A 25,531-nucleotide genomic window follows, 5' to 3' on the forward strand; every position below is an offset into this window, starting at 1 on the left:
GAGTTGTGCGTGGATGCCGCGGAGAATAGCATAAAGCCTCTACACGCGCTACGTATCTGCAGTAACGTGCTAAACAAGCCATGTTTTAAAATGCGCGGATTGACGGTCTCAGACGCGGGGGATTCGTCCTCCGCCACCCGGATTGAGTCACTACGACACCACGAGGACTTAGAGCGTATTGGGAATTGGGCGTTCCAGATTGGGGAGATTAATAGTGTTTTTTGTCTTGAGATAGCATTGCATGAGGAACAGGGAGATAAATAAGTGTTTATGTGAAGGTGAATAAAAGTCACTGCGAAATGTACCATTTAGCAAAAAGTGACGTGATTCTATGAAACCAGGTTGTTCTCAGGGCAGTAACTCTATATTTTTGTTTAGCTTCAGTTATTATTATTATTATTTTTTCATATGATCTGTTTGCATGAACTCATTTTGAATGTGTCACTATAAAGGAATTCGATTGATACTCAATTCGAGGCATAGCTGTATTTACATTAAAATATTGCTCGTAATCTGTTGCCATAATAAAACTGCCGACAAAATAAATACAAATAAAAATACAGTCCATACTAAAATCTCTCATGGAAAACTGTGTGTGTGTTCAGCAGACCGCATGTCCTCCATGCTGTAAGTTTTAGCGTGCACCTCCTCAACATCTATCAAAACACTCCTTTTTTCTCCATATGGCACAAATATGGAGTGTAAAACAACCTTCTCTTCTCTCTGGTTATGTGTCTGTCTCTCGTTCTCGTCCTGATGAGCAGCAGATGTTGACTTCAGTGGAACATCTTGAGCTAATCTGGAGATTCATGACTTCATTCATGAAGTCCCACTATCTGTTTCACACTCCCTTTGTCCTGTTTCACTCCCAAGCAACCAATGTGTAAACTATCTAGAGCTGTTCCTTAGAAAGATTGCTTTCTTTGGGAGATGTTTTATAAAGTTTGTGCTAAAACACATCTGTTCTTTGAGGTTGCTCTCCTCGGTGTTTGCATGGACCTCATCTGGACTGTTGAACTGTTTCAAACGTGCGTTTCCTAATTAAAGGGAGATTAAAATGAGAGCATGTGTGCTTACACACACTATCACCATACACTGGGTATAGACGAGAAGCTTTCCAAACAAGGTCCAAATTGACATTTTTCAACACCCCATCCGGTCTCAAGACAAGTCTTAATAATTAGTACGAGATGGTGAAATTGTGCAAGTTTACTCGAACAAAAACATGCAACTTTTACTACAACAGAGAAAAATAATAAGCCCAAAAAAACAAACCTGAACCTAACTATGATTTTCTGGTTGAAATTAACATATGCATTCAATAAGATTGAATGCAATGCGTACCAAGAAAAAAAAACACTAAAAAGGTATTCAATATTTTGCGTTGTTACCATTTAAAATGATTTTTAATCATTATTTTAATTGTACATATATTTATGTCAAGTTAATTGAATCAAGGCCATTTTTATGCTTTTCAAATAATTTCTCAAATGGTCTCGAGGGCCTTGTTTAGATTAGTTTACATTACATTTACATTTATGCATTTGGCAGATGCTTTTACCCAAAGCGACTTACAGTGCACTTATTACAGGGACAATCACCCTGGAGCAATCTGGAGTTAAGTGCCTTGCTCAAGGACACAATGGTAGTGGCTGTGGGGATCAAACCAGCAACCTTCTGATTACCAGTTATGTGCTTTAATCCACTACACCTACACTCAATAAAGTTTAGATTCAACTTTATTGACATTGAGCAAAATACAAGTACAAAGCCAATGAAATGCAGTTAGCTTCTATCCAGAAGTGCAAATAGCAATATATATATATATATATGTATAAATATGAGAGTATGTAAAATATGGGTTGTTGTTGCCAATTTAATGCGTTAATTCAGTGGGATTAATTTTATTAAAAATAACACGTTAAAAAAATGAAAGCAATTAATCGCAATGCCCCCGGATTGTAATAAAGAAGATTCCTGAGAAATGCAAGCGTGTAGTACCACCTGTTTACTCCAGAGGGCAGTAAGTGAAACTTCAGCTGTGTGGCAACACAGTGAAGAAAACAACATTCAGCAGCAACAACACAAACATGCGTTATGTTCTTGCGTTCAAAACACTTGATGGAGCGCAACGTCGAACTAAGAGATCTCTAGATGTGTTTAAAGATTGAGTATTAAACTATATTTAACAACACAGTGACCTAAAAATGTATGTTTATGATGCTACACAAGCATGTCTGACGCAGATGTACATTGATAACTATGTATAATTATTTCAGCATTATATACTGAATTATTGTTATATGAGGGGCTTTCTCAGCAAATATTTGTATATGCGATTAAATGTGATTAATCGCGATTAATTAATCAGGACACCATGTAATTAATTAGATTCAAAAATGTAATCGATTGAGAGCCCTAGTATGCAAAAATGTGCAAAAAAAAGAGAAAACATTCTGGAAATAACCTTTTAATCTTTTTGCATGATCCAAGTCATTAGATATCTTGCAATGTTGCTATTTCATACAATATACAACGAGTCGTTATGAGACTATGTGGTCCAAAGCTGCTTTTTTGCCACTATGACAATGGGATTATTTAGCTGTTTTTCCTCACATATTTGTGACAAACAGCACAGGTCTTTGTGTCACTTGAAATGAGTCTCCATCTCTCAGTGAAGTTGTACCTGTCACAAAAACATGACATGTCGTGACTGTTTCTCAAACTTCTGTTTTGACTGTTTAATGCGAGGAATATTTCTCATATGTTTCTCCACACGGAGTTCTGAGGGACTAAGATCCTCAAGCATCCAAAGAAACTTCTGATGGTAAAATGTCTTTGAGGTTGACATGTTTTTTTTTAGTAGACGTTCTTTGTCTTCCATCAGCAAGAGTCAGACTGTTGTTCTTACAGTGGTTGAAACCATTATTGAAACATCAAATGCTATGTTTACTCGCATTTGGCTCCTAGCAAATGTTAATTTTGCATTACAGACAGAAATTTGTGATAATAAGATAAATGTAGTGCTGGGCTTTAAAACAAAGCAAGACACAGCACCTTCAAAACCGAACATTTCGAACACTCCCAATTTAAAACAACTCTCTTTCTTATCAAAGACATATAACAGCTATGGACGTGAGGACGCATGATGGATGGCATGTTGAACTGCACATAAATGAGGTTATTACAGCTAACCGATTGAACCGATCAGAGAGACAGAGTGATTGCAACATTTTGTGTTTGTCCAACATTAATGTAACATGTTCACAGTTAATATGAAAAGAGAAGAGAAAAGAAAAGCTCGAGCAGCATTTGAGTGCAGATGAAACTTTGATATTTTGTTATATAACGCAATGGCATCCAGACACTTTAAGTGCGACTTAAGGGTCTAAATACTTTTTAGAGCCACTTTAAAGTTCTTCAGATACGTGTATTGGTTTCTGGGCTCTTTAAAGCCGCAGTACACAGATTTGGTACAGAATGAAAGAATAAAAGGTCTTTGTGGAATTTAAAGGAATATTCCAGGTTCAATCAAGCAGTACCGCCGCTCCCTATAAGCAGACTACGCAGTCTATGTAGGGCACCAACTCCCTAGGGGGGCACCAGGGGGCTGCCCTTACTCGCACGTTATACGTTATTCAAGGACCCGGAAGCAGTTGCGGAACACAGATGATCGCTTTACGCTCATATCACGATCTGGCATACCGGGCATTTTCCCGGTGGGCCGACGCACTTTGGGACTGTTCATGGGTGGACTGGCCAGCGGTGGAGCCGAGCAGACTGGTGGTGCGTCCACGAAATGTGCCGAATGGGCCGCGACATGCAAAAATGAGCCACCGCATTTTGCAGAACGGACCACAAAACCGTGCCGCGATATGCAGAAAAGGACTACGCCGATTTCTCTTACCAGTCCAGCCTTGCTTCACGCTCATATCACGCGAACCCTCATTCCCCCAACCCTCCCCCGGGAACTCTGCGTAGGGCATCAAATTGGTGAGTGGTGGCCCTGAATACAAGTTATGATCAATCGAAAGCATTTATAGCATAATGTTGATTACCACAAAATTAATTTTCAAATCATCTCTCGTTTATTTAAAAAAGTAAAAAAACCCGCTTACAGAAAGTCACTCACAAAGACAGTGAATAGGGCCAGTCAATTAATGTTAAAATACACATGTAGGCGTAGTGGGCTAAAGCACATAACTGTATCTTTAAATAGGGGATGATCCCGTATTTTACAGGACGGGTGGTAACCCTAGTGCAGATTCGGTGTGAACAGTCCCTGTAATCTTTTACATTTTAAATCATTACGAAAAATTAAGTTGTCTGTGTTTACAGGACACACTGTAATGCTTGCAGAAGAGTTATTTCTAGCTGTAGAGTAATGTTGGTTTGAATAAACAGTCGGATATAAACTAACCCCATGTCCGCTACACTTGGCTGAGCAATCATAAACTCCGAGCACACTGATGTTCTGACACTGTCTGTTTATACACATCTAGAGAGAGAGAGAGAGAGAGAGAGAGAGAGAGAGAGAGAGAGAGAGATGATCAGAAAAGAACGGACATTAGATAATTCATGTTAGCAATATTCTAATTTGTTTAACTAAATAAGCATCACTTCATTATTTGCTCTGACCATGTTTTCACCACACTTAGTGCCTGTGAGCACAAGGCCCGGATCCGGCATGTCATCTCCCAGGTAAACATGAGTCCCGCGGCAGAGGATACGCCCCCCCTCCTGCAACGGGATGTTGGTTTCTATGGAGACCGCATTGGTGCCGATCACTGGCCGGTTGGCTCCGCCCTGACACTGGATCTTCCCGCATTTAGCATCTCTGTAAAACGGCAGGGAGTCAAATGTGCAGGAATTTTTAATGACAGAAAAAAGGTCACTGTTGATGAATTATTCTTCTAGTTTATGACAGTTTAAAAATATGGAAGTTGAGTCAAAGTCTATCAAAGAGCCTTTGTACAGCCAAAGAGTTGGTTAACTTTTCTTTAGCAAAATTCGGTATATGCTGAGAGAAATGTAAAACACTGCCACACAGTGGACAGTTGTGTTGTAGGATGTATTGGTCAGAAGCTAGCTGTGAAGTGAGTTCCTTTCAGCTGTAGGATGTAATATATAGAATCAATTCCATGCCACATATATTTGCAAAAATATAAAGTATTGCAAAATAAAATAAAGTTTTGCAAAACAAAAAAAGTATTGAGCAAACAAAAAAAAAAATTTTTAAAACAAAAATTAAGTATCACAAACGTAAAATAAAGTATCGAGAGAAAAAAGAAAGTTTTGCAAACAAAAATAAAGAATTGCAAAATATAAATAAAATATAGCAAAAACCAAGATGTAATTAATTGCAAAAATCAATGACTGTTGTAAAATAATCTAAAGATCTTTTATCCTTTTTTATCTCTGCAACAGATATTTAGGCAGCAATGATTTTGCCACACATCTTTTTCTTTGCAACGCTCCTTTTAATCTGCATTTCCATCACGTGTGAGCTCGTGATACCGTTTTGCCTTTGCGCTTCACTTTTCTTTGCGTTTCACTTTATGGCACTGTTTTGACGTGGGGGTGGAGTCAGGGATTGGGGCGTGTACAACGGGCTCAGTGATGCCTCTCTGGAAGTTACGTCATTAGCTTGAGACACGGATCAAACATCATGGCTGAGCACAGGCATGCAGGTGGATCTCAGGTATATAAAGTTGATTGTTTAAGGAAACTCATTTTAAAATATTCAATGGGGTATACCCGTCAAGTGAATTTTTAAGACAACGGTTTAATTTTGAAGAAAATGCCTGTACTTTTTGTCAAATTGACAGAGACGTTCTGATCATCTTTTTTCTCGTTTTTCTTCAAATACTTTTTGGGAAAATATGTCTTATTGGTTGGAATCAAAGATTCACTCACTGCCCACTTTTGCTAGGAAACATGTTATGTTTGGAGTGCTGTTGGACGAGAAAAGAAATGAATTTCTTATTAATGTAATGTTGATACTGGGCACATTTTTCATTCATAAGTCCAAATGTATGAAGACGAAACCTTATTTTTCTGTATTTAAAAGAGAATTGATTTGTAATTTCTTTCCAGCGTTGGAATGTATGTAAAGTAAAAAGGCCCAGAAATTGGCTGGAATAATAAGAGACCTTGAGCTCTTAAAAGAGGAATAAAGAGACCCCTCTGTATTTGTATATTTTATACATTTAATTTAATTATTTTAACTGATATGTGCTTTGCTTAATACTCATTTACCTGTACTTACCAATGCCATTGTAGATGTACATTCTGTTTTTTGTTCTGTTCTTGGTGTTCAATAAAAAAAAAAAAAAAAAAAAAAATTGTTTCCTTTTATTTAATTAGCATTAAATGTGCTTTAACAGCGTTTGATAAAGAAGTTAGAGATCAGTTAAAGCGGTGGATTTATTAGCCATACTCGCTAACATAGCCAGCATCTGCAGTTTATTCTCTCTCAATTGATTGGACTATTGATTGATTCTTATGTTTACTTTATAGATTATAATTGTCTATACCATAGTATGTTGTCTTCTAAAAAATGTAAACTCCATATTTAAAAATATATAAATAGATGTTACATTATCACTGTTAAAGGAGACAATAAATAGATTACAAATAAAAAGTTAAACGATCGTAACAAATAAGCATCCCAGGAAACGATCTACAAACAATAAAAGAACATCACTTATGTTAATTGTGCAAAAGCAAAACAAATTTAACAGATTGATTCTTAAGCGTAGGTGCTGATAACCTGGTTATATCCTGCTGATTATACTCGAGGCAGAGAAACAGCAGGAGAAAGCTGTTGTTGTTGCTGCTGACCCGCCTGAATATGACCGAAGCTTTGAGTCAGAACACTAATAAGATTCGTCACGACATCTGGATATTCTCTCTGCTAAATGTGACATGGCAAATCATTACATGAGATGACCTAGATACACGTACATTTACTGTGAGCATTGTAAGAACTTAAGTAGCTTGCGAACAGGTTCGTTGAGCAATGGAGGAGTCAGGAGACAGCGAAGCAGGTTTGAAATCAGCACTTTAATTTCTTTCACGAACATACGACGGTCACCGCCGTAGAAATGTAAACATAAACAAAACAATATCACACTCAGTCTGTGGAGCTTTCTGGATCCACTCTCCCTCTCGACACTTGGCGTCCCTTTAAATGTCTCTCTCCGTATCACTACAACAAGACACAGGTGTTAGAGATAATTACAAACCAGGTGACAAGCCTTACCGCTCTCTCTCTCTCCCGCAGACTGACACACGACCACGCCCCCCATGCCACATAGCTGTATAACGCAGGGTTAAGAATATAGGGGATGTGAACATTTTATATTTCAAAACTTTATTTTTAAAGACAGAACACATGCACGTTTGTTACGATCGTTTAACTTTTTATTTGTAATCTATTTATTGTCTCCTTTAACAGTGATAATGTTACATCTAAATATGGAGTTTACATTTTTTTAGAAGACAACATACTATGGTATAGACAATTATAATCTATAAAATAAACATAAGAATCAATCAATAGTCCAATCAATTGAGAGAGAATAAACTGCAGATGCTGGCTATGTTAGCGAGTATGGCTAATAAATCCACCGCTTTAACTGATCTCTAACTTCTTTATCTGAAGCAAACGCTGTTAAAACACATTTAATGCTAATTAAATAAAAGGAAACAATCAACTTTATATACCTGAGATCCACCTGCATGCCTGTGCTCAGCCATGATGTTTGATCCGTGTCTCAAGCTAATGACGTAACTTCCAGAGAGGCATCACTGAGCCCGTTGTACACGCCCCAATCCCCTGACTCCACCCCCACGTCAAAACAGTGCCATAAAGTGAAACGCAGAGAAAAGTGAAGCGCAAAGGCAAAACGGTATCACGAGCTCACACGTGATGGAAATGCAGATTAAAAGGAGCATTGCAAAATAATTAGTAGGCATTGCAAAGAAAAAGATGTGTGGCAAAATCATTGCTGCCTAAAAATCTGTTGCAGAGATAAAAAAGGATAAAAGATCTTTAGATTATTTTACAACAGTCATTGATTTCTGCAATTAATTACATCTTGATTTTTGCTATATTTTATTTATATTTTGCAATTCTTTATTTTTGTTTGCAAAACTTTCTTTTTTTCTCTCGATACTTTATTTTACGTTTGTGATACTTAATTTTTGTTTTAAAATTTTTTTTTTTTGTTTGCTCAATACTTTTTTGTTTTGCAAAACTTTATTTTATTTTGCAATACTTTATATTTTTGCAAATATATGTGGCATGGAATTGATCCCATAGTAATACAGTAAAGAGGAAATGAAACATTAGAGGGAAAAGTGCAACCTCCAAATCACGCTCATCACTGATTAAGCAAACCTGATTAATTCCTGGTTCCAATGCTCTCATGCTGCTGACACAAAGTGCTGCCGGTCACGCCATGTGGGAAGGTAAACACACTGAAACCGATGTAAAAATGCCTGATGGGAAATGGCGCATGTCAGTGAGTCGGCAATCCCAGGGTACCGGAACCGTTAGCCTTTGGCGTCAGTCGCTAGTGCGCCTCTTGAGGTCAGAGGAGTGAGATTTACACACACTGCACAGCACATACCAGCTGGCTACCATTACACTCACCCCCCTAAACCTAAATCCCATCTTGGTCACGGCACCACTGTAACTGGCTCTGCTCAACCCACTCTGAACGGGACTCTAACCGGCGTCTCCGGTATGGGAGGCAGGTGCTGCATTTTGGACCAGCTGTAGGCGGGATAACACAATTTGAGGGGGGCCAATGTACAATGAGCATCAGTAGTCTAACCTTGATTAAATTAGCGAGTGGATCACAATTTCCAGGTCTTTGTTGGAAAAACTATTTTGTACTGTGAGTAGTTTGGCTTAAAATCAATTGAAATGTTGTAGGTTAAAATTCTGCAATAATTGCATGTCGAAGTGCTTCATAGGTCAAAATATAAAAATGAAAACAACAAGAATGGCAATAAAAGATGAAGTGAATTCACCCATTTGTCTAAAAGCAATCTAAAACTAAGAGTGGACGATTGTGGAAGTGTTCCAATAGCTGAAACGTCCCATGTTCTAAAGCAGAGAGTTTCTCAGACAGTAAATCTTCCTCTGCTGAGCTCTGCAGAAATGGTAAATCTTTGATTCTAATGCGGCCAAAAACATGCTGAAATAATGAGCTGTCCTCATTTAAGACCAATTACTGCATACAGAGGACAGATTCTCACGCAGAAACATCCAAAAGAGAGACAGAGAGTGAAACAGACAAACAAACAGAGTGCAGAAAGTGGCTTGGGTCCTTTTGGCCAACTAAAGAGTCATTAGTGGCTAAAATCTGCTCTTTCCCCATCTCTCTCTCTCCGCCTGTCCACTTCAGTCATTAGAGTAATTACTTCAACGAGGATATGATCTGTGAAACCCTAAATATACCAGCCAATCTGAATACAATTAAAGCAGAATGTCTGACAGGTATTACCTTCATTTGCAAATTACTGTGACATTTTCAATAGAATTATTGTTCTGTTTCTTTCCTTTAAAGGTTGATGTTGTTATTTGTCTGGCAATGTTAGAGTTCTCTGTGGATCTGTGTTTTTGTCCAAAAAGGGGAAAAATGATATGGGAAAGACATTAAAAATCTTATAAAAATCCCACATTTTATTTAAGAGAGTCACACCATCACAAAATAAAAAACATCGGCCTAAAACGAGAGGGAAAGACATCTCGGTTACATACGTAAACTTGGTTCTCTGAGGGGAACGAGACGCTGCGCGTGATTGCTATGGGGACACTGTCCGAGTGTCACATGGTCTGAAGCCTTTAAATAATATCGTCCTGAAGCGACGCCCCCTAGAGAGCTATGTCACAGGCTCCATAAAGATGGTGGTGGTGGTGGTGTAGTGGTCTAATGTACATAACTGGTAAACTGGTAACCAGAAAGTCGCTGGTTCGATCCCCACAGCTACCACCATTGTGTCCTTGAGCAAGGCACTTAACTCCAGGTTGCTCAGGGGGGATTGTCCCTGTAATAAGTGCTCTGTAAGTCGCTTTGGATAAAAGCATCTGCCCAGTGCATAAATGTAAATGTAAATAAAGATGCTCGCTTTTGCACCATCGAAAAGACACGAGCCTATGCAGCTGCTAGAGAGTATGGCCTGCTACGCAGCGTCTCGTTCCCCTCAGGGAACCAAGGCTATGTACGTAACCGAGACGTTCCCTTTCAGAAAACTCGAGCTGCGTATGACCGCTATGGTAATGAATACATTCATGCCATGCGAACAGTAACTGCCAATAGTAACTGCCCGTGTGGCAAGCATATAGTGGTGCACAAGCGAGCTAAAGAGGCTGAATAAAAAAGGAATTATGAATTTACTCCTGTTCCAACAGAGAGAACCTGGGAAGCAGGAGTCAATCCCTCATCCACATATTAAAATCTAACAAATGTGTGCAGAGAGGACTACCCTGCCACCCTACAAATGTCCTACAAGGATGCACCTCAAGCCAAAGACCATGAGGATGCCATGTTCCTCGTAGAATGGGCTCAAATACCCGAAGGAGAAGGTAAATCGCACGCTCCGTAAACACTTGAAATTGCATCAATAAGCCAATGAGACAGTCTTTGCTTGGACTCTGAAACCCCTCTTTTGTGGCCACCAAAGAACACAAACAACTGTTCAATGCCATTGGCTAGTACAGTCAATATAAACTTGCAGCGCCCAAACTGGGCAAAGCATATGTAACCTTTCACGCTGCTCCGACTCAAATGGGGGAGGAGAGAAAGTTTGAAAATGAATTGTCTGCGAGCGAAACAATGTAGAATAAAAGATGGCCCAAATGGGGTCTTAACACAACTTATGAATACCCTGGCACAAAATCCATTCACAAAGGATTGGCTAGATGCCGTGCTTGGCTAAATCCTGAAAACCTTTTCCCTGGTATTTTGAATGGGGAAGAGTGTGTGAAAATTGGGGGGAATGCTTATTTGAGAAAACTGGTTTGTCACAACTGCCCCAGAATTCTTTAGGGGGGACAACCTGTGGTGCTTATGGTGACTGTGTGTTTTGTGTACACTTGTGGTTGATGAACATCGAATTATATTATGCATGTCTCAAGACCTTGATGGAGACAATGGCTGAATTTAGGAAGTGTTTTTTTTTTTAAATGTTTGCTCTCCAGAACAAACTACATGGGAAAACTGAAACATATTCTGATTGTCAGGCGTTCGAGGTGCTCGAGGTGTGAACAAAATTGAACTCATCTCGATACTGACTGAAGGGTGAATAGGGGAGAAATGGATACGCTTATATGGTCCAATTCTGTGCCCTGAGAAAAGTGCCATGGGAGTTCACCCTTCGTTACACAGCAATCCCGCCAGACTCATGTGCAGACCTATTTGTATCGTACATTGAGTTATATTACGCTTGCCCCGAGACCCTTGGTAGGCAGTGGTAAAACTCAAGCAGAAAATATTCAAGGGAAAGTCCAAATGGAGCCGGTGAACTCAAAGGTATTCCTTAAGGCGATGCTCTTGGTTGGACTGCAAAACTATCGTGTGTAGATCCAACAGCTGTCGGTAAATAGCAACATCCATGCCGCCATTGGAAATTCGAGCAGAGATAGCTGTGCCCGTTTCTTCTCTCGCCAGAACACCCACGTGATCCACGATGCGGGTGAAAGAAAAAACTTAACAGAGTTAAAATACTTTGCATCTCCTGATAGAATCCATAAAGAATAATGGCACCAACGAAGCACTCCGCACGTTGGTTTGCCATCACTCAATTAGGGAATATTATCTCATTCCAGCCCCCTCATTCTGAAGACCAGGCTCACCGGTCCATGCATGATCCCCTCCGTCACGAGCAGTTCCCTTCGAATGGGGAGAAAGACAGAGGCAGAGGCCGCTCCTCCATTGACTTATTCATGTGCATACTCCCAGAACAACACAGACAAATAAAATAGGGACAAAGGGGCCTATGACCTTACCCTCCAATGACAAATTCTCTCATACAGCGATTTGTTAATGGTGAGGGCTCATGACGCACACGGTTTTCACTCATGTTGTTCCACAAGACCAAAGGTGTCCATTCAGACTCCTATCTTCTCAGACACAAAGCCTAAATCCCAAATGGCTCCAGCACACAGAGCTCCAAATCTGGGGGCCATAGAACTGGAAGAAGTAGGGATAGTGCCTCGTGGTGAGAAATTTCGAGCCTCGAAGAAGCACTGTTGTTCTCATTGCTCCCTTATAATGTTTGGAAAAAACTGATTTAAATTGCTCTGAAATGTACACTGTGTCAATGACGTCCTTACGTGTTTGCCACTCAAAAGGGAGAAAAATAATCCTTGCTTTGACGTCAGTCGCTAGAAACAAACCTAGATGATTTGTGAACTGAAGGACAGAAAAAAAAGCGAACGCCTCTATGGAGCCAGTGATGTAGCTCCCTAGGGGGCAATGTATTAGCACCATCAGCCAATAAATTGGCATGATTGTAAATGGGCTTCAGACCATGTGACACTCTGATGGTGTCCACTTAGCGATCATACGCAGTTTGAGTTCTAAAAGAGAACCCCAAACTTTTCACTTCTTTTTCATCTTTCAAAAGAAGACACTTTTACATCATCTGAGAGATAAAAGGTTTGTACAATGATAAATGCACATGCTTGTCATAGTAATAGTCTGTGACAAACCCATTTTAAAGCTGATATATATATATATTTGTTAAGTATTCTGAAACCTGTTGGAAAAAAATCTCTGTTAATACTGAACAACTTTCTCATACCGTGCTTCACATTTGGCAAATAATCCCTTTGCATCTTTTCCACAATTCCCATACGGATCTCCAGCCGAATTAACTCTCTCGAAACAGATTCCTGGAGCTGGCTTGGCACCTGGCGAACACAAACACACACACGCGCGTGCATGTATGCACACACACACACACACACACACACACACACACACACACACACACACACACACACACACGCACACGCACACCCACACACACGCACACACACACACACACACGCACACACACACACACACGCACATGCACACACACACACACACACACACACACACACACACACATACACACACCACTCAGTTTCTATACTTCCCCTTTACATCCCCTTTTGATTCAATTCATCACCACATTTATCATTATCATCCATCATAGAAACTCATCACCACTTCACTTAACCCTGCCAGAGTTTCGGTACTTGAGATTACAGAAGCGGGTGTGTTGTGTTCAGGTGTTAATCAGCATTGGCTTGCAGTACTGATTCCTCCAGTCCTGTGGGTGGCGCTGTACTCACCTTGTCCCCAGAGAGTAATACACTGCTGCTCATGTGTTTGGCAGATGCCATTATAACAGTGTCCATCGACACCCTGACAGGTGTGTCCGTCGTGCAGGTAAACATTAGCAGGGCAGTGAGGGGCAGCGCCTGTGCAAAACTCCGGCAGGTCACACGAGTTACTGGATTCACGACATGAAGTACCTGCAGGCTTCAACTACACACACACACACAAACATCCTGTAATTAATATGATATCACACTGCAGTCTTTGATGACAACAAAAATTATAAAATGACATTCACAACCCCCGTTGACAAAAACTATAGAAATTCTATTGTAAATTCTAAATTTAGAGTGTTGTGTGTTTTAGGCTATATTCTATTACAATTCAATGTTTTTTTTATTGGTTTCCATTACAGATATATATTGGTCCCTAATGGTATCCACTTAACATAAAATGCCACCAATAAAAGCCAACACATTACCAGTAGAGTCCCGCAGGGAACATTACCACCAGTCTCCATGAACACCAATACAATTCCCATTATAACCATTCACATTTCTGCGGGGGTTTCTATTGTTTTTTTAAGCAGGGAAATGTAACTTCTGTAATCCTTGCTGAAAATACCAACTTAACCAGAATGCAATTCCCATGCTCATGTACTGTAGATTGGTTCATGCTGGTTTAGAGTCTGATGGAGAACTAATGGACCATTATAATTCACCAACTTAGCTGTTGGGCTACCAGTACCCCCAGTAAATATATCCTTAACCCATTGTTACTGTTCGGGTCATTTGACCTGTTTGACTTTCCTTTAAATTTTTTTTTATTCATCAGAGCTGAACAAGGCTTGGTGACTTTTCCTCCACTTGCCACACACACACACACACACACACACACACACACACACACACACACACACACACACACACACACACACACACACACACACACACACACACACACACACACACACACACTTGATTTGATGAGTCTAATGGTTGCATAATGGACATTTGTACTGTTCTGGATCAAATTTGACCCCCATAGGAAATGAATAGGTAACACTATAACACAGAGCATTTTTTTTTTATATTAGGCAAATAAAATAAATCAAACACACCCACACAGAGATTATGGGGTGAGACTCTAGCAAATCCACAACACAGAACACACACACACAAATTATAGGGTGAGAATTTAGCACATCCACAACACACACACACACACACACACACACACACACACACACACACACACACACACACACACACACACACACACACACACGGAAATTATGGGGTGAGACTCTAGCAAATCCACAACACAGACACACAGATATTATGGGGTGAGAATCTAGCACATCCACAACACAGAACACACACTCACACTCACACACACACACACACAAACGCACACACACGCAGAAATTATGGGGTAAGACTCTAGCACACCCACAACACAGAACAGACACTCACACACACACACACACACACACACACACACACACACACACACACACACACACACACACACACAGACACAGACACAGACACAGACACACACACACACACACATTTTGTGACATTATAATGCAGAGCATTTATTTTATTTTACTGAATAAAAATCAATCAGCATGCAGCACAAACACACATGCACATAGAAATCAAAAGATCACAGTCTAACTCCACATTATTGCTGGTCATGTCTCTTATTTGAATTTTGATGTTTGAAAAAATTGCAATTTCCGATTGCAAAGTCTTCAGTTTTTACACAAATTGTTTGTATCACTGTTTATTGCTGTTATTTTTATTGACATTTTTATTCATTTACTCTACTGAGTTATTGAATTTTGATGTCTGGAATGAGTAATATGACTAAACAATAAAACACATATTCATAATATGCATAATGTTGCATTATTGCAAAAACTGACACTTCAAAGCATAAATGTTACTCAATTAAATGTATAATATTTATATACATTTTGCATTTTGAATCTCAAGTAAATTTATCTTGTTTAAAGAAAGTTTAGGTATTAGCCTGGAGAGGGGAGGTATCCAAGCCACATCACATTACTGGGGTACCTCAGGGATCAGTGCTTGGGGTAATTTGTGTGCTAAATGACTAAATGTAAAAAAGAGAGAAACATAAATCCAACACAGCTAAGAAGGAAATCAGTAGCCTATTATATAGGTCAGCGGTCACTATACAAACATATTTGACTGCAGAATGATGCAGCTGACCAATCACAATCAGTATTCCAGAGAGCTGTGTAATAAAACACTTATTGAGTGCCTTGACGAGCACTTGATTCTCACTGAAAATTCGGTTTGGAACGACCCTACAGCATGGATTGCGCTCCCTTCGAAGTGCCCTGTGAAGGCATCATGTGAACACAGCCATGTGTGCTGAACAGATGTACAGTAGGAGGAGTATGCGCTCTCATTCTAGAAAGCATTTGATTGGACAAAGTTTCTCAGTCTCTTTGTGACGTCATGATTTTGCCCGAGTCTGTTTACCCGGAAGAGAGAAACAGTACATTTTGCAATGCTTACTGAAAACGTATTTTGTCATTGTTTAGAAGTACACTAGCATTTAGATGACCTATACGCTAATTCTGATGTTGTCTTTAGGTATCAGAAACTGTATCAGTTTGACTGCCCATATTTCAATGGCAAAGTACATACTACATTGCAAAGGTTTGCAAAATAAAATTGTAAAGAGTTATTTATGATTTTACCTGACAATTTTCACAACATTGTCCATGTGCACAGACTGCCTCCTCCTTCAGAGTGCATGTGGTTGCATTACAGCAGGGATTCAGACACTCCTACAGATAGAGACGCAGATTGATCATTTCAGGACATTCCTTTTCCCTGTTTTCCAGAGATGCTAATCAAACTTCCCAAAGCAATTTCTCATCAGCTATCAGCTCATTTGAGCAACTGCCCTTTGAACCTCCAAAACAACCAGCCAGGTCTCAAAGAATCACATTACTATACCAACATTTTTGTCAAATAACTTTTACGTGTCTCGTTGTGTGCATCGCGTCAGTTTCACGATGAGGTGCTGCAACAGCTATTCCTTTTAATCTCTTTCATATCAGAGTAAAACGTCAGATTATCAGTTCATAAACACTTAATTTTCGCCCTGTTCTAAACACTTTTAGCAAGTCTTTGCACTTTTAGAACTTTGAGTGACTCCAGCCAGGACTCCTAAGCAACCAAATTGGGCCGGTTGCTAGGGAGGGTAGAGTCACATGGGGTAACCTCCTTGTGGTCGCGATTAGTGGTTCTCGCTCTCAATGGGGCGTGTGGTGAGTTGTGAGTGGATCGTGGAGAGTAGTGTAACGGGAGCCAGCTGATAGACAGCTGTGCAGTGTGTAAACCTCACTCTCCTGACCTCAAGAGGTGCACTACTAGCGACTGACGCTAGAGGCTGTAGCCTTTAGCCTCCTTGTTAGAGCACCTGCCTCCCATGCGGGAGACCTAGGTTCGAGTCCCGTACGGAGCGGGTAGAACAAGTACGTCACAGTAGCATGAGCCTCCACATGCTGTGAGTCTCTGTGGTGTCATGCACAACGAGTCACGTGATAAGATGCGCGGATTGACGGTCTCAGAAGTGGAGGCAACTGAGGCTCGTCCTCCGCCACCCGGATTATAGTGAGTAACCGCGCCACCACGAGGACCTACTAAGTAGTGGGAATTGGGCATTCCAGATTGGGATTGGCGCATATGTAGTGCTTGTGGGAAACCTGTAAATGTCTGTATGAAATATGTTTTGAAACACACAAAAAACATATTGCTGTACCTCCAGATCGCCACAATCGCACTGCTCTCCCTCCTCGACGTATCCATTGCCACATTTCTGTCCTCCGTAGAGTACCTTCACCTCTGGCATGTTGAACAAACACATACCCACGCCTTTCTCTAAACTCGCTGCGAGATCCTTCTTACTGCACGTACTGAACACCGTCGGGAAGGGGTACCTGTAACAATACATCAGAAACAAACAAAAAAAGCTGCTTAAATTAATAGTTCACCCTCATGTTGCTTCAAACCTGTATGACTTCCATTCTTCTGTAGAGCAACAACAGAGGGGAATCATTACCAAATAACGACTTCATTTGTGGTCTGTTCCTAGAACAAAGCTATTGTACGACTTCAGAAGACTTGGAATATAGTACACAAGCTCTATGGACTACTTTATTGTCCTGTCTACATTGGTATTAAGATGCGTTTTGGGAGATCCGATCACAAGTGGACAGATGAGACACATAACCACTTACACTTGGTCGTGATATGCAATTTGAGTGGATGGTGACTGATTCATGATGACATATGTCACTCATTATATCAGGGTATTACTACATGATAATAAACCACACTATTTGACTGTTTCTCAAATTCTACTTGCATTTATTCTAAGCGCAAACATGACGTTTGGAGCAGATCTTTCAGATATTTCAATGTGCTTCTCATCTGCGTCACTGCATGATGATGTCAGACACACTGAAGAAGTTCTCCAAAGTTCTTGTGTGTGAATATTAAAGCTCTTCAAATTTTCCAATCAGATAGTTATTTCCTGGTAATTAACATCGCAAGCTGAAATTGATCGTAGAGACTCTTAGCGCCAGTGGTTTCTGCAATCTACTAAGTCCTGCGATGCTTTTGGGGAATGCAGCCCAGGTGTGTATGACTTTCTTCCTTTGGCAGAACACATTTGAAGAAAAATGTAAAAATATCTCAGCTCAGTAGATCCTTAAAATGCAAGTGAATGGTGAGCCGACTTTTGAAGCTCCAAAAAGAACTAATAGTCAGCATAAACGTCATCCATACGAGTCCAGTTGTTAAATTAATGTCTTCTAAAGCGATACGATCGCTCTTGGTGTGAAAAATATCATACAACGGCCATATAAACGTTTTAAAATAAGATTTAAACTACTTTACAGCTCAAATAATGCATGGGTTTTAACAGAGGAAAGATTCACATTTCTGCCTTTTATATATATATATATATATATATATATACATATACACTCACCTAAAGGATTATTAGGAACACCTGTTCAATTTCTCATTAATGCAATTATCTAATCAACCAATCACATGGCAGTTGCTTCAATGCATTTAGGGGTGTGGTCCTGGTCAAGACAATCTCCTGAACTCCAAACTGAATGTCAGAATGGGAAAGAAAGGTGATTTAAGCAATTTTGAGCGTGGCATGGTTGTTGGTGCCAGACGGGCCGGTCTGAGTATTTCACAATCTGCTCAGTTACTGGGATTTTCACGCACAACCATTTCTAGGGTTTACAAAGAATGGTGTGAAAAGGAAAAACATCCAGTATGTGGCAGTCCTGTGGGCTGAAAATGCCTTGTTGATGCTAGAGGTCAGAGGAGAATGGGCCGACTGATTCAAGCTGATAGAAGAGCAACTTTGCCTGAAATAACCACTGTTACAACCGAGGTATGCAGCAAAGCATTTGTGAAGCCACAACACGCACAACCTTGAGGCGGATGGGCTACAACAGCAGAAGACTCCCACCGGGTACCCATCCTCTGATGGCTACTTCCAGCAGGATAATGCACCATGTCACAAAGCTCGAATCATTTCAAATTGGTTTCTTGAACATGACAATGAGTTCACTGTACTAAAATGGCCCCCACAGTCACCAGATCTCAACCCAATAGAGCATCTTTGGGATGTGGTGGAACGGGAGCTTCGTGCCCTGGATGTGCATCCCACAAATCTCCATCAACTGTAAGATGCTATCCTATCAATATGGGCCAACATTTCTAAAGAATGCTTTCAGCACCTTGTTGAATCAATGCCACGTAGAATTAAGGCAGTTCTGAAGGCTGAAAGGGAGTCAAACACAGTATTAGTATGTGTTCCTAATAATCCTTTAGGTGAGTGTATATATATATATATATATATATATATATATATAAAAAGGCAGAAAAATCTTTGTATTGATTTTGATGTTTTTTTGGATCATAGTCCAGCTGGAAGGTCCAACTACAGCCCATTTTAAGCTTTCTGGCAGAGGCAATCAGGTTGAGATTTTGTATCTGTTGGTATATGATAGAGTCCATGATGCCATATATCTAAAAAAGATGTCAAAGACATCTAGCAGAAAAACAGTCCACAACATTCAAGATGCAGCACCATATTTAACCATAGGCATTGGGAAGTTCATCCAAACCCATCTCTGGTGTTTGCTGCCAAAATACTCTTTTTTTCTAACCATAGAACCTGGTCAAATTTGACCTTCCAGTAGTGTTTGGCCAACCGAAGATGCTTGAGTTTGTTGTTGGATGAGAGCAGAGGCTTTTTTTCTTGAAACCCTCCCAAATAACGTGTGGTTATGTAGGTGATGTCTGATGATTTTTGGAGACTTATTTCCAAAAACCAAAGACCCAACTTATTTCTTCAATTCTCCAGCTGTTATCCTTGGCGATTCATTCAATATTCAATCAATATTTAAGTACTTTTTTTAACTCTAAATCATCACTTCCGTCAACAGTTGCATGCGCATGTGATGTAATCATGCTGGCATTTTCACGTGAGAACCGATGCACGTGCGACACACCCGGAAGAGCAGCGCTGTTTGCAAGTGAGTAGGAGGAACGCTGTATAGAAGCTTTGTTGTTTTTGGATTACTCACAATGGTTTGTTTGTGTGCTTACACTGGATGTCTCAAGCAAGAGAAAAATGTGAGATTACGTTCGTAACATGCCAATGCGAATACATCACATAAGACACTGCGTGACCTCCACCCTCTTGTGAGGCTTACCAGAAACAATGGATTATAGTTAACAAGTACTTAAATATTGATCTTTTCTTCCATCCAAAATGATCTTTTCTCTTTAGAAGACATTCATTTAACTGCTGGAGTCGTATTGATGACGTTTATTCTGTCAGTCGTTGATATTTGGAGTTTCAAAAGTCTGGTCACCATCCACTTGCATTTTAAGGACCTACTGAGCTGAGATGATTTTCTTCAAATGTGTTCTGGCGAAGAAAGAATGTCATGAGGGTGAGTAAATGATGAGAGAATGATCATTTTTGGGTGAACTATCTCTTTAAGATAAATGGTATAAGTAATCTGTGTGTAGAAACATTGATAAGTGTCTGTTTTTGTTAAACACTGAACATTAGGCACAATTGCAAAAGTTCTAATTCTACTTTTAGGATCAAATCAATTTAATTCATCATGTAAATTTAAATATCTCCTCAAACCAGGCGACTGAAATGGTCTCACCTGCTCACACACACACCTGTGTCTGTTCTATGTGATGTGTCTGCAGCCAACATCACTAAATCTTCATAACACCCTAGCTGATCACAGATGGTTCTCATGATTATGAGCTCATCAGCTCCGTATCGTAATATGAGATGCCTTTATTCGCCATATGCTTCCCGCTAGAATCTCTCACATAGCAGTCAGTCACAAATGAGGGTTGTAATTTCTGGCTGTTGGCTTCTTTGTAAACAGGGATTTCATCATGTTGACGCTGCGGCTCAACATTTTGTTACGCTCTGCAGGGAAGCATTGATATTCCTAGCAGATTTGTGGATCTCACAATTTGTAGAAGTTTTTCTGATATTTTGACTTTATGAAAGGTTTTTATGAAAAGGCACTTTTTTTCAGATCATTTGGAGTAACCCAAAGGAAATGTCTTGATTTTAAAGATCTCTTCTTGGTCATCTTGGACAACCTTATTTGTCAATGAACTACACATGCGTTACAAGAATTGTCAACGTTACAAGACTACATAAGGTTAGAAATCTGATGTGTTCTACACTAACCGCAGGCTTCTTTTAAAAGTATAGACAAAAGACATACATTTAACATGATTTTAGTGTGATAAAATCGCTTCCTAACCTTTTCTGTGTAAAGTTAAATCCAATTTGACAACTTTGTTGCCTTGACGATGTAACGGCCTAAACCCCAAAACCATACAATGGCGGTATGAACGTTTTACAAATAAGATTTAAATGACTTTACAGCTCAAATTATGCATGGGTTTTAACAGAGGAAATAATTTAGTTTATAAAACTATAAGATTCACATTTCTGCCTTTATATATATATATATATATATATATATATATATATATATATATATATATATATATATATATATATATATATATAAATATATAAAAGGCAGAACAATTTTTGTGTTGATTTTGATGTTTGTTTTGGATCATAGTCCAGCTGGAAGGTCCAACTACAGCCCATTTTAAGCTTTCTGGCAGAGACAATCAGGTTTTGATTTTGTATCTATTGGTATATGATAGAGTCCATGATGCCATGTATCTAAACAAGATATCCAAGACCTCTAGCAGAAAAACAGCCCACAACATTCAAGATGCAGCACCATATTTAACCATAGGCATTGGGAAGTTCATCCAAACCCATCTCTGGTGTTTGCTGCCAAAATACTCTTTTTTTCTAACCATAGAACCTGGTCAAATTTGACGTTCCAGTAGTGTTTGGCAAACCGAAGACGCTTGAGTTTGTTGTTGGATGAGAGCAGAGGCTTTTTTCTTGAAACCCTCCCAAACAACGTGTGGTTATGTAGGTGACGTCTGATTGTAATTTTTGAAGACTTTCTGACCCAAAGACCCAACTTATTTCTGCAATTCTCCAGCTGTGATCCTTGGCGATTCATTGGCAACTTGAACAATCCTCCTCACTGTGCATGGAGACAATATAGACACATGTCCTTTTCCAGGCCGATTCTTAAGATCTCCAGTTGATTGGGACTTCTTAATTATTGCCATGATGTTGGAAATGGGCATTTTCAATGCTTAGGTTATTTTCTTATAGCCACTTCCATTTTGTGAAGCTCAACAACCCTTTGCCACACATCAGAACTATATCATTTAGTCTAACCCACTGTGATTGATGATTAAGGGAATTTGGTGTGTTACCTCATATTTATACCACTGTGAAACAGGAAGTCATGGCTGAAAAATGTCATGTTCCTAGTCACCCAGGTGTACTAAATGTTTTTTAAATATGATTGGGAATATACTTCAGATATATTTTACTCTTAAGAAGAGTCTAGGGGGTCAATAATTGTGGCAAATGTGTTTTGGAGAAAAATATTTATTTAATTATGAGATTTACCCCCCTTTCAATTAGTTTACTGCAATTAAAAATTAGATTTTTGTGAATGTTTTAAATGAAAGATCAAAAGGAAAAACAATAAAGACATATTTTTCACAGCCTTCTTTGCTCATATTTACCAAGGGTGCCAATATTTTTGGCCACAACAAAATGTTCTCCCCTTTTCTCCCTAATTTGCTTAAATCCCAATGCGCTAGGTCCTCGTTGTGGCGTAGTGGCTCACCTCAATCTGGGTGGCGGAGGACGAATGTCAGCTGCCTCCGCGTCTGAGACCGTCAATCAGCGCATCTCATCACGTGGCTTGTTAAGCACGTTACCGCGGAGACCTAGCGTGTGTGGAGGCTTCATGCTATTCTCAGCGTCATCCAAGCACAACTCACCACGTACCCCACCGAGAGCGAGAACCACATTATAGTGACCACAAGGAGGTTACCCCAACGTGACTCTACCCACCCTAGCAACCGGGCCAATTGGTTACTTAGGAGACCTGACTGTAGTCACTCAGCACTCCCTGGATTCGAACACATGACTCCAGGTGTGGTTGTCAGCGTCTTTACTTTCTGAACTACCAAGGCCCCCGTTATTTATTTATTTTGAGTAAAGACATTTTCTGGTAATCAATATTATGCCACAAATGCTGTCGATTGAGCTTAACGTATATTAAACTCTAAACATTCCTTTAAATGCCTAGAACAGACTGGAAACTTGAGTTAATGAGTTTAGTCAGATGGAAACCAACTTAACACATAACAGGCCTGTTCTTGTTTGTTTTCTTTTTGTCGCGGGCTTGATGATTGTTTGATTGTGATGAGCTTGTATGCTGTAAAAGCTCTTGAATTATTAAAATTGTTTGGCATTGACTGCTTTGATGTGATTGTGAAGTGTGTTTAGTTTGCCTTGAGACGTCATGCAGTGATAAACATCTGTCATTGCTGTCAAACACAGCACACTGACTTAGTAGTAACTGCTGTATTCTGTTCAGTGTAGAGATTTTACACTCTCCCCACAAAGACCTTTATGAGAGCACATTATGAGATATTGTCGTTTGTAAATTTCACATCAAATACATGTGTCTCAAATAAGTAACTATGTAAATAAATAACCCCTACATTTTCTAGTTGGGTCAAAAACGTACAGTAAATATACAGCAAACCTCCCTTTTGATTCTAAACATGAACATTGACATAGGCTTGCTTTTTTGTTTGACAATGAACAAGTTTTTATAGTTGCATTTCATCTGGAAAGAGCGACACCTATATAACAGTGCTGGTACTAATACTTTTTACAGACTATATATGGAAAACACTTCATTTTGAGTACAAAAGATGGTAAGAAATTACATATGAAATCATGGTTTATATTTTAAAAGATCTTATTTCAGAATATAAACGTCTTCATGGTGGATGAAAAATCCAAAGACTTCCATTGAAAAGGTCCCCACAAAAATGTCATAGATTTGGGCCAGCAAGCTACCATTAAATAATGCCCTAAAAACAACCTAGAAACGCTGTAGTACACTCAAACAAATATTTTAGATTATTTTCAAGATTTATGCATTTCAAATTCATAATAACATTCCAACAAATTGAATTGTGTCATTTTTTATTTAAAATATTTACTATTGTTTTTCACTAATTTATTTTATTTAGTTAAAAACGACTAATAATTCAATTTAATGGAATTTTGTTATGAAATTTAAATACGTAAATCTTACAATTATTATTATTATTTTTAATGTTACCACCCAAAACACCCTGGCATTGCATAAATATAAACAAGTATCATAAACATTTGATTTTAAATGTATTAACTTATTACTACCATTGTCGTAGATTAGTGAAGATTAGTTTTTCACTGTTTTAAACTATTAAATTCATCAAAAATGAGCACATAAAGGCATCATAAGACTCCAGTGTTTAAATCCATGTCTTCAGAAGTGATATGATAGGTGTGGGTGAGAAACAGATCAATATGGAAGTCCGTTTTTGCTAGAAATTCATCTACCTGCCCAGTAGGGGGCGATATGAAGAATGTGGATCACCAAAAATACAAGAAGAAGAAAGTGAAAGTTAAAGTGGAGATTGACTGAGCAGGGAGGAGAATTTCTAGTAAAAAAGGACTTAAATATTGATCTGTTTCTCACCCACACCCATCATATCGCTTCTGAAGAGTCTTATGGATTACTTTAATGCAGACTTATGTGATTTTTGGAACTTAAAAATGTTGGCACCCATTCATATTCGCATATGCACCAATCAGCCCCCTGCCTAATATTGTGTAGGCCCCCCTCGTGCCACCAAAACAAGCCAACCCTCATCTCAGGATAGCATTCAGAGATGATATTCTTCTCATCACAATTGTACAGAGTGGTTATCTGAGTTACTGTAGACTTATTCAGTTCAAACCAGTCTGGCCATTCTATGTTGACCTCTCTCATCAACAAGGTGTTTCCGTCAACAGAACTGACACTCACATTTTTGTTTTTGGCACCATTCGGAGTAAATTCTAGACACTGTTGTACGTGAAAATTCCAGGAGATCAGCAGTTACAGAAATACTCAAACCAGCCCATCTGGTGCCCAGTGGCGGGGTGGCATAAGCCTTCAGAAGGGTGTGAGATAAGCAGATGCTTTCTTATGATGCCAACCACAATGATAAGCCATAATGACTCAAGTGTGTCTAAGCCCTTAAAAACCTCTTCTGGATAGAGCTTGGCTCATGGTGCCAATAGGAGCCCACACAATGGTACCAACAGTGCCACGGGCACAGAGTACTCACTTCGAGTGGAGGCTGAAGTCAATGAGGGTATGGGCAGGTTCCAAAGAGCAAATATAGCATTGGCGCCATAGAACCTGTGTGTAAGGGCTACACTGACACTACAAACCAAAGCCAAAATTCAGATTTTCTGCTCAAATACAATATTTTAAGAATGCACCAATATTGAGAGTCTGGCCAATTCCGATTTAATGTTATGGCCAATAAACAATAAATGATCTATTGCTTTAATCAATTGCCTTTCTTTGAAGTTTGCGGGCGCATTTTAACTGG

The 25,531-nt window shown here is 39.4% G+C and overlaps 1 protein-coding gene across 1 annotated transcript in view; it reads right to left on the reverse strand.

The window, feature by feature from the left end:
* The window catches only part of LOC127633707 (disintegrin and metalloproteinase domain-containing protein 12), a 120,385-nt gene that overhangs the window by 13,670 nt on the left and 81,184 nt on the right, over positions 1-25,531 (reverse strand). The window contains exons 12-17 of the mRNA XM_052112973.1: positions 17,154-17,331; positions 16,084-16,173; positions 13,358-13,553; positions 12,820-12,928; positions 4,639-4,837; positions 4,421-4,498 (exon numbers count right to left, since the gene is read on the reverse strand). Coding sequence (XP_051968933.1) covers positions 4,421-4,498; positions 4,639-4,837; positions 12,820-12,928; positions 13,358-13,553; positions 16,084-16,173; positions 17,154-17,331 — 850 coding nt within the window. The remainder of the gene's footprint in view (positions 1-4,420; positions 4,499-4,638; positions 4,838-12,819; positions 12,929-13,357; positions 13,554-16,083; positions 16,174-17,153; positions 17,332-25,531) is intronic.

The sequence above is a fragment of the Xyrauchen texanus genome, chromosome 40 (assembly GCF_025860055.1).
Source record: "Xyrauchen texanus isolate HMW12.3.18 chromosome 40, RBS_HiC_50CHRs, whole genome shotgun sequence".
Classification (NCBI taxonomy): Eukaryota; Metazoa; Chordata; class Actinopteri; order Cypriniformes; family Catostomidae; genus Xyrauchen; species Xyrauchen texanus.